We start from the raw sequence: 11,001 nt of genomic DNA on the forward strand, positions 1-11,001 counted from the left end.
ATGTGTTGTTTCTCAGTTATGCTATATTTAACTGATACACATGAAGCAAGCCTCAATCTGTCAGGAAAGTGCACACACTCAAAGCAGTAACAAGCATTTCTAGAAAGCCTTCAGAGGTCACACACATACCCAAATCCTTTAGCTACAACTTCTATTGCTTCAAAATCATGTTTCCATATTTATATACAAGTGGGAGAAGGAGGAAGAGGGAGGTGGTATCAGAAACACACTTCAATGAGTTCAAGTACTGGCAAATTATACATCAGAGAATAAAAGGTGCTCTTTCTTTTACTGTCCTACTGAGAGCTAATGATTATCAAATATAAATATTTCTTAGAACTATTAAAATGGATTCATGCATGCATGAGTGTGTCTATTTTTATCTGTAGGCACATCTATCTATATATGCTGGTGTATTAGAGTATCAATGGTACACCATGGCCGAGGGGGATGCTGAAGCCTGCTGCTGTGGAAGGGCAAGGGCAAGGCAACACAGCTGGTCAAGGACACCTTGCATCCCACCGAAACTGCACACATTAGAACAGAAAAAACAGAAAATGACCTCACAGAGCAATACAGATCTCCATATGATGAAGACATGATGGTCTAACAAGGCAAACAATGACACCAAGTCACTAGAGAAGCATGGAGTATAAGACAAACTAGGATTCGGGGGCTCAAACAGGTAGCAGGAACAAGAAACTCAGCATCTATGAGCAGAGCACAAGTGCTCCCTAGAGAGAAAATGCATTCCCCTGAAAGGAGCACAGCTTCTGTGTTCATTTTTAAAATTTACAAATCATTTGTGATCATCACAGTCCTTCCCACTGTGGGGGTAGGGGGAGTGTGGGAAAGCATGGGGGAAACCACAAAAATTCCTCTAGAAGACCTTTCCTTGGAGTGTTTTGGATCATACTCTGGACTTGGAGTAAAATAAAGTGAATTCTGAAGACTTGAGCTCTGAAGAAGTTCTGTATACAGAACTTAAAGCAACCTGTATCTTAAAGAATTTAATAAGCTCAATTGTTTAGAGCATGGTGCTAAAAATGCCAAGGTTACAGGTTTGATCCCTGTACAAGTCATTCACTTAAGAGCTGGACTTGATGATCCTTGTGGGTCCCTTCCAACCCAGAATATCCTGTCATTCGGTGAATTGCCTGGCTACGCTCCCTACAACAGCAGAGTAACAGGGTTTGCCAGAGGTCACATATTGCAATTAAAAATGTATTGCTGCCATTTGTCTTTCAAAACTTATCCCTTCCCTTAACCAGTCTATAAGTTTTTGTTCATCTTCAGTTCTTCTTGGCTCTCCTGCTTGAGATTACAGTTTCAGTAATTAACAGAATGGTTTACCCAGCAGCTAATTCTGCTATCAACTCACAGGTTGAAGTGGAATTAAATTTTTAAAAGGAGTTTTACAACACAATTTAAAACAGAAGTTAGCATTGAAATAGGATCTAGGTATGGCATTGCTTTCTGTGAATAAGATGGTGTTAGTTAAACCCTGTAACTTCTTTAGAAGGCTTCCACTTACAAAAGCAACTGTGAAAACGCCCCAAATCATTAGCAGTATTCTTCACACAACTAAAGTTGCACATGACAGAAACCGTGTATCTGGGAGTTGTTTTGATGTGTTGGTCTCAATATAGGAAAAACAAATACAGGATAAACAAAACACTGCTTTAATGGGATGGGAAAGAACAACAGCACAAATGCCTGTTTATTCCTTAAGCCCTAGAAATTCCTGCTGAGGTAATTAAAAAAAAAAAACTAAAAAAAAAGAATAATCTTACTTGGAACCAAAAACATTTAGTTCATGTCACCATACTAACAAGTGTCTTCAAGTACTTGAGTGTCAAGAATGTTTCTGGCATTGAACTGAGAGTAGCCAAGCATGTAGCTCACACAAGTTACCAGCATGCATCAGCAGTTGGCCCCAGGATGCAATCCGAGTCCTCTAGAAACATGCCATCTTGATCTCCTCTCCTTGCTGTAAATTATTAAAAGTTGCAACTTCCAGGGCTAGTGTACAGTGTTAGTGGCCAAGACTGAAGTAGCAGTGTGGCAAGTCTCAATTCACTGAATTAGATACATGGAAACAAAACATGATCACAAGTGTTCTTTTACAGCAAGTAAATTTTACATGGGCATTATCTACAGCCCTAATGTTGGAAACACCATTGGTAAATTTTTCCTCTGAGGAGCCTCTGTAGCACCCTCTCCTTCCCTGATGCTCATCCTCACCTCCTTGCCATGCTGTACAGCATCTTAAGGAAGAGGTTTTGTTTGAGTCAGAGCTGGTGGTTATTTCAGCAACAATGACAGACACACACACTTGTATCAGTTTTGACCAGATAAAATCCTTAGTAGAAAAAGAAACTCAAATGTCAGAAAGGACTGGATCAAGACAGCATCAGATGTAGCAGGACAGTTGCTGCTAGTTCCAGGCTTAGCAAGCTCCAAAGGCTCACACAGCTCAGAGGTATAAAACTGAAACTGAAAAAAGAAACATAGTGAAGAACTGGACAGGGAGGATAAGAGAAAAGAAGTTTTAAGAGGGACTGGGACAGACCCCAGGGAATGAAGCAAATAGTGCCATAGTCAGGCACTATCTGACAGCAGTTCTTATGAACTTTGATACTGTCTGATAGCAATTTCCCTGAACTTTACAGACACAATGGAAGCAGATGGAGAGTGTAATAGGGAAGCAGTAAAATGTGAGAGTGAGAATAAGAGTGGATCAAGAAGTTAGGTAGAATGCCAAACTTTGACAAAGGATAGGACTGGAAGTCAGCAATAGAACTATCCTTGCACGGTCTGCTCCTTTGCAGTATCCATAAAAGACATGTACGTGCTTTTGTTGTCACTTGCCATATTAGTTCACCTTAATTTACATTTTTTTAAAGAACAGGAAGAGCTACATGCACACAAACAGCTGACTACATTAAAAGAACCTTAGCAAGCTCATCAGTAAGACAGGAGAAAAAGTTATCAACTATATCCTGTGTATCAAAAGAAGTGTGGCTAGCAGGCCAAGTGAAATAATTCTTCCCCACAACTCCACTATCATGAGACCCCCACATGGAGTACTGCATCTTGCTCTGGGGCCTCAACATATGAAAGATGTGGACCTGCTGGAGCAAGTCCACAGGAGGGCCATGAAGATGATCAAAAGGCTGAAGCACCTCTCATATGAAGAGAGACTGAGAGAGCTGGGGTTTTTCAGACTGGGGAAGAAGGTAGTTCTGGGGATACCTTAGAGCAGCCTTCCAGCACCTGGAGCTGGAGAAGGACATTTTACAAGAGCATGGTGTGATAGGATGAGGGGGAATGGCTTTAAACTGAAAGAGGAGAGATTTAGATCAGATATGAGGAAGAAATTTTTACTGTGAGAGTACAGGTTGTTCAGAGAAGTTGTGGGTGCCCCATCACTGGCAATGTTCAAGGCAAGGTTAGATGGGGCTCTGAACAACCCGGTGTAGTGAAAGGTCCCTGCCCACAGCAGAGGTTGGAACTATATGATCTTTGAGGTCCCTTCCAACCAAACCATTCCACTTTTTGAAATTACTTCCTCCTTCAATACAAGACAGTTAAGAAGTGTTTACAGTTTTTCCTATGTCTACTCCAGGGTACAGCAGATCCTCTTTTACAAGTAAACTAGATTAAAGGACTGTGTTGGAAAAAAAAGAGTAACTAGAGGAGCTGAAAAGTGTGTGAAAAACTACAGGAAGAATTATTTCTTTGCTTAAGGCAGTGCAGCCCTGAAGAACTGATTTTGTCTCAACCAATTCCACTGAGTTTCAAAGCAATCAACTTTATCTAGATTTCTCAGAGATTACAGTCTGGTACCCAAAAGAACATTCTGAGACCTGATCTTCAAACCTGCTCAGTGCTCACAGCTGCAAGGGCATATACTGGAAGAGGTACTTCAGACAAGGTAACACAACACAACACATAGACAATGCTAAGTCATCCCAAAATTCAGGAAGCGGGCATGTCAAGTTGCTTTCTTCTGCAGATTAAAGTACTTTTGATTTTATTTTTTGCACCATGACTCCTGCTGAATGCAGTACCTGCCCTCTCTTTACAGGTGTCGCAGATAGGCTAATCCATGTTTGCTGCTGCCGCAATAACCATGACAGAAAAGCCCTCAAGTTAATAAGCCTGTATTAACAGCAGGGTTCAAAAAACACATAGCAGGAGGCATGAAGAGCCAGGGTAAACAGTAAGTAGGTGCTCATTAGATACGCTCTGCCCATCACATACACTGATGGAGCCATAGCCCTTGGGGATAGTAAAAGCAGTATCTGAAAATGTAATTAATGTGCATATCTTAATACACAGGAACATGGGGTGGGGGGATAGCAGTCCTAATCAATAATCATAAAGGCTTGACTTTGTAACATGGCCTCATAGAAATGCATTTTTTTAATACATTGAAGAAATACATTGAACAAACCTTACGTGTTCAGAATACATTTGATGGTAAGGCAGTTATAAAATATACTTTGCAATAAAATATTATTGTAAATCATATTGTATATAACCATGGCTTACTAAGCCAAATAAAAGAAGCACAGTCAAAGTATTTTTAGATGGTCAAAGTGTATTTTATTCAATTACACTAAAAAAAACCACAAACCCTCATCATGGTATTTGCATGAATTCTTATCTGCATTAGCTACTGGAGCAGAAAGAAAACAAAACCATGTTCAATATTATAAATACCATTTATCAGTTGGAATCTTTCAAAAACAGTTTTAATACTGTAACAATGAAAAATAAATTAAAAGGAGGGAATGACTTTAATTTCTCTAGCATCTTTTATGCTACCCTAATGGGCATCTCCAGTCACACTCACGCCAGCACATTCATGTCCAATTTGCACTAGTGTAGTGGAGATCAATTGCTGAGCCAGTCTAACCCAATTTTTAGAGAATTAAAATCACTCAGCAGTTCAGACAGTATTCTAAGTTCACTGAAGAAAAACTAATTTGGGCTCGCATACCAAAAAAAAAAAAAAAAATCGGAATAATATCTCTATCTCATAAATATATAGCTTTAGCCCTAAAAGATCATAAAAAGTTAGTATGATGGGATTACAAGTTCATTATCTTTCACAATTTCACATCAAGCATGCTTAAATTTGCATGCAATATCATTATTTTTCCTTTAACTGTCAGCCCTGTAAACTCAGCTGTGTGTCAAGTTGGCTTCCTTCTGTCCCACATGTCGCCAACAGAACTAAACATTCTCCCGGCCAAATATGTCTGGTCCCATTAGGTGAGTTGCCAAAGTGTCAGCTGCAGGGAGAGAAAATGTCCTTAGCAGCTACACCTAGAGCGCAAGAGCATGGAAGATGCACACCTTTGTACCCACTCCCTGTCCTCATATAAGGGCAGGCAAGACTACTTCAAAATTTTGCAGATCTTCAACATACCTGCTTTTTATTTTAAGAACAAATATACATTGTGTCATACAAACTGGAAACGAGCTCTTCAAATCTTTCAGTCCCATAAATGCCCATTCTCATCCTTCCCCAGTCTTTCACTCTAGAAAGAAAGAAGTGAGTCTAATTCCTTCTCCCTGCCTGTTTATCTCACTCCCTTTTCACTGCCAGTTTTGGGACACAGGCCTCTGAGTTAATGGGAGATCCTGGAGGACAAAGAGCACCAGAGCAGCTGAAGTCAGCAGATGTTGTAGCGCAGGAGTTCCTAAGATGGGAAGGACTACCTAGAATGACAGTCTGATGGGAAAATATTGCAGCTGGCTGGACTTCAGCAGAGAGATGGAGACAGAGCCCCTCCCCATTGGAACCCTAGCTATGGCTATGTGAACTCTGGATTTTCCATTCTGAGGATGGATGGTGCCTCTGCTCCCAGTCCCAATGTGGGAGTCATCCCACAGAGAAATGCATGTGGGAGGCCCAGTATCCCAATGGCCATATTTAGTGTATGAGAATCCCAATGGATAAGTGACATTTCACAGCCACTTTTCCTTCTTTCTCCTCAAAGGAGATAAACTTGGAGTTTTCTTAGTCTATTTTTCCCCCCTTCTCCTTCCCTAAATGTTCAGAGTCCCTTTGCAGTCTGTGCTGGCCCTCTCCTGTCCAGGTCCCCCCACAATGGAGCAGCAGCATCCAGACTGCTACAGGGAAGTCTGGTTTGCTCTCTGTGTTACACCTCCCTTTCCAACCTGGCAACAATGGTCGGGCAAAAATTATCTTCCCAGGTGCTTACCTCCTTCCCACTGCAGGCCCACAATCACTCCACTGCACAGTTTCAGATTTTTTAAATCAAGTCATTTGTAATTAAAAAAAATAAAATATTTACAGCAAACACAGATGGTTACTGCCATGTGTTAGTGTTAAACTGAGCTGAATCACCCAGAGCAGAAGATGAAGGTAGATTTCATGGAGTCTGATAATGACTCACAAGTGTCATAATTTTACTTTTTTTTTGGAGCAGAACCCCACTTTCATTATCTTCTTTCTGACATTTTAAGGGTAGCAAATTAAAAAGCAAGAATAAAGAAAGCCTTATAGAGATGTATACAGATGCATAATCTGTAAAGACTATGTGAAATGTAAGACTGCACGTGAAATGAATCAGTGCCTTTGGAGGTGTGAGGCTCAGTTTAAGTTGCATAAAACCAAAAAAAGAATATTATGAAACTGCTCATTTATTTAATTTCTTTCAAAGATGACAGGCTGTGTATTTTACTGGGAGAAGCCACGACTACTTTCAGCAGTTTGACTGCTTTAGGGTCTGCCCCAGTAACCAGGAAAGTCAGCTCTGCAGACCAGGACCCTCCATCAAGAATCTTTCAGGAGAGGGACCAAAGTGACAGAGGGAAACAAAAACATCTTACACAACTGCAGTATTTGCCAGAATCCATCTGGCAAAGCCCTCAGTGTGTTTCTAAAGGATCAGCCTACAAGGAGTTTCACTTTCACACTGATGCTCTTGACTCTTGAAGTACCATATACTTTCAAATTAATTATTCATGTTTCATCACAAAGTAAGCTTTTAGCTGCTTTTTAGTCCTGTTAGCCAACAATGCCTCAGTCAAAGGAGCAGGATTGTGTTTCTTGTGGGGGATTTTATTTGCGTTGTTTCCTAAATCTCAACTTGATGACTAATCAGTTGCGACTGAGCAAACCCAGTGAAAATAAAAGAGCCTGCAGAGGTGTCACTGAGAGTTTAATTAAGCTTCCAGATCCTTTATTACCAATAACCTTGTTGCCTAACTAAAGGAAAGACCCAGCCAGAGTCTGATTCTCCATCTGGTTTGCAAAAGGGGAAATCAGACAAAAGTTTTCTTTGGAAATATAGCACATTTAAGAGATGTTAACTCACATATAAATGTAGAATTCCCAACCCCATTATTACAGAACCACTTTTTCAGAAGAGACTCATATAGGAAAGTCAACATTGCAAAATAAATTGTTGCACAGAACTTACAAAAGAAAATTAGTTTCTCGGGAGAAATGTAAGCCAGTGTTAATTAGACTCAAAAGCATGATGACAAAGCAGAAAGATCAGGATTTTCACACCATCAGACATTTCTCAGCATTTCCATTAACTACATTATTTGGGGTCATGAGAAAACTAAAACCCCGAGAATAAGTGCAGGCCAGCAATATTGATGGAGTGGGAGATGGTGTTTATAGAATGTCTACTGAGAGTTTCTTCTAAGAATATATGACATAATTGTTTTGCATTCTTACAGTAATTAGACTGAGTAAACAATGCTAGAACAGAGGGAAGATGCTAAACATGTCTTCCGTTTGCAGTGAAAGCAAGCTACTGCTAGGTAAGATGGACAATTTGAAAGCATTACCAAAACTCCAAATTGACATTAGAATCAATCAAGGCAGTAGCTCCCCCTCCTTTTTTCATTGTTTCCAGAATCTAGGGAAGACTACAAAAGGACAGATTCCATACCCTGAAATTGAGAAAAACATGGAAAACAGTATACTGTTAAGAAGAGAAATGTCACATTCACCTCTTCAACTACCACATTTTCAGATCTGATCCAAGTTGCACTGAAGCTAATTAAAAGATTCACATTAGCTTCAGTGAGATCTGGATCAGATCTAACTGAGGCTCCTAAAGTCACCATAATGTTCTGATGCTAATTATATTTACACCAAAATCTATATAACGCTAATTTCAAATGTTGTTAAATGTCAAGGAATCATCAAATTAAAGGAAATGAGAAAAAGCAGTGACAGCAACCAACTCAATTCACCCCAGAGCTGTTGCAAAAGAAGGAAGGATCATGAACTTTCCTTATTTCTACAAAACTATAGATGTTTCTGCAGAAAACAAACGAAGCGAAGTAATCTTAGAAATGGGGAAATGAATCCCACACAACTTCCCTTAGTCACCACATGCTGAAAATCCTGCTGATGCCAAAATTGTGACGCTCTGCAGAACATGACTAGAAAAAGCAGCAGTGCAGACAGATACAAAGAATGTAAGTGACACTACCAGATAAAGATACATTCAAAAGTCAGGTTAGCATGTCCAAGTAATTAACTTGAGTATAAAAAGAACTATAAAGACAAGGTAACTTTAGTACAGCTCAAATTCAGAGGCTTGCACAGCTGCCAATAACCTGAATCAAACCAAGTTATCTTATCTTTGCCGACAGTTTAAGTCCAATTAACCAATTCAGGTTAATGAACCACAGATGGAGATTTACCAGAAGCTAACTCTCAGCTGACGTGTCCTAACATCCTACAAAAATTTTCATGGAAAAAGTCATGCCGTTTCAGGAGATCCACACCCATTACACTACAAGAAAGAGACTAACTCAGCAGGATCAGTTTTATCTGGAGAGCCACAGGGTGGCTTCCTGAGGTACAAAATGCAGCCACCTCTTGAGAAGAGCATGATAGAATTGCTATAACTACACTTCTACTACATAAAGTAGCTGTAATATATGTTTTGTAAGCTTCATTTCACTTGCTGACTGTTTCGGGAGTCTGTTGGGTTCCCAACATTTCAAAGTGTCAAAACTGCATTCAAACCATATAAAAAACCACAAGAACCATCAAGAGAAAAAAAGAGGGCTAAAGGAGGTGAGAAGACAAACTTGCATGCAGACCTGCATATATGCACATTTTTATTCCTCTGTAAAGTTAGTAGCAAAAGCGTACATAACGAACCATATCAGATTTGGTGATAAATTTTTAGTTTATACCCTCACACAGCATGGGTTTCAATCTAAATGCTCAGAGGAAGAAGCTTTAGAAACTTGTTACAGTTTTGCAAGAGGTTGGTTTGTTTTGTTGGCTTTGGGTTTTTTTTAAAAACGGAAACCCTTTAGTACACAGTACAACAAAAGCTTCAGTTTATGGGGTTGTTCCCAAACATAGCATCTCTCTCAACCTGAAAACTGTTCCATCAGCTCAAACCAGTGGCCCGTCCAGTCCTGCTGACTTTGTGTACTGAATGTACCCTGAGGAAGGCAGAAGATAACACTGCACAGTGAAAAGTCATGGAATAGTTTTCCTATAAATATCTGTTCAGTTATTAAATAGAAGCAAACATAACCGATATAGGGGAAGTCAGGGGATGCAAGTGCACAGCCAGCATTCTTCCCCAAAGAGGTTTGGCTACCACATGTCACAGCATCCCCACCTGACACAGCAGCCCTTCCCACCCTTTGAGCCCCTGCCCGTGACCTGTGTACCTCCAGCTGTAGTGATTTCCCAGTTGAGGGAAAATTCACCAACCTCAAGCGTATTTTAACACAGAGTTGTGCAACAGCTTAAAATCCTTACACTGAATGCTATTTACTTTTCTGGCACAGCATCGGTGTGCTCTCAGCAGCCCAAAAGCATTCTTTCCAAGTGAACTATACTCATGCTGCCTATTAAGACTGCAAGTTACGTCTAATCTTCAATTTTATGGCAGTACAGAAGACACCTCCATGCCTTTTGGAATAGCAAATAGTTAACTTCACACTCAGACTTCAAAGCTTACTCTGGTACCTCGCACGGCTGCTGAGGTGGTCTCGGGAAGGGGCACAGATGGCCTGACACCCACCCAGCAGCAGGGACTGGCTCTCCGTGCAGCCGTAGCCCCTTGCTCTGCTTCCCAAAGTAACCCGCTTCCCAAGGAATCCACTTCACTAGTCTCCGCGACGATACAAAACAGGGGGGTGAGGAGGCTTCTCTTTAATATAAAATACAGGTAATTAAAGGAACACGGTGAAACAACCATCCCCAACTTTGCGCCTTCGGGGACCTCTCTTCCCTCCCAAAGCCCTCGCCTCAATCCCACGGCCGAGAGGAATCGCACCTTCCTCCGTCAGTCTCAAGCCCTCATTTCAAGCCCAAAGGCCACCGAAAGCCTCCCTCGCTCACCGCAACCCCACGGACACGCAAGGACCCGGAAAGGAACTTTCGCCGCCGGAGCCACCTCATGCCGCCCTCAGCCGGGGCGCGGCGCCCCCAGCTCGCCCCCTCCTCCCAAAATGAGCCCCTCCAGCTGGCGACCTGCCGGGCAGGGGGGTCCGGCACTGCGGCGCGGGGGCTGCCCCCCGGGAAGGGGGCCGAGGGAAGGGGGCACTCACCGGCGCAGTGGCAGCAGGAGCCCGCCGCGGGGTGGAGCGGGGCCGGGGCGGCGGCCGGCATGGTGTGGGGGCTCGGCTCGCTTAAGCTAGGCTCGGCTTGGTTAAGCTAGGCTTGGCTTGGTTAAACTAGGCTCGGCTTGGCTTGGCTGGGGCCAGGAGCTGCCCACACCGCACGCACGGTCCCTCCGCGCCGCCTCCCGGCTGCGAGGGCAGCGGGAGGGAGGGGACCCGGCGGGGAGGCGGCGCCGCGCACCGGCCACACCGGCGGTCACACCCCCGCACCCCTCCCGGGGCAGCCCCGCCGGCCGGCACCGCCCCACGGCCACCGCCGCCACAGCCTCAGGCGGCCGCCCGCCCCCGCAGCCGCTCTCCTCCCGCCCTCCCCCGGGCCCCGCTTCTGTCAACGCCCAGCTC

At 42.8% G+C, this 11,001-nt stretch overlaps 1 protein-coding gene across 1 annotated transcript in view; it reads right to left on the reverse strand.

Moving 5' to 3' along the window:
- Positions 1-10,776, reverse strand: part of DCLK3 (doublecortin like kinase 3) — a 31,967-nt gene extending 21,191 nt beyond the window's left edge. The window contains exon 1 of the mRNA XM_032708647.1: positions 10,588-10,776. Coding sequence (XP_032564538.1) covers positions 10,588-10,648 — 61 coding nt within the window. The 5' untranslated portion in view covers positions 10,649-10,776. The remainder of the gene's footprint in view (positions 1-10,587) is intronic.
- Positions 10,777-11,001: the final 225 nt, after the last annotated feature.

Source organism: Chiroxiphia lanceolata, chromosome 1, assembly GCF_009829145.1.
Source record: "Chiroxiphia lanceolata isolate bChiLan1 chromosome 1, bChiLan1.pri, whole genome shotgun sequence".
NCBI lineage: Eukaryota > Metazoa > Chordata > Aves > Passeriformes > Pipridae > Chiroxiphia > Chiroxiphia lanceolata.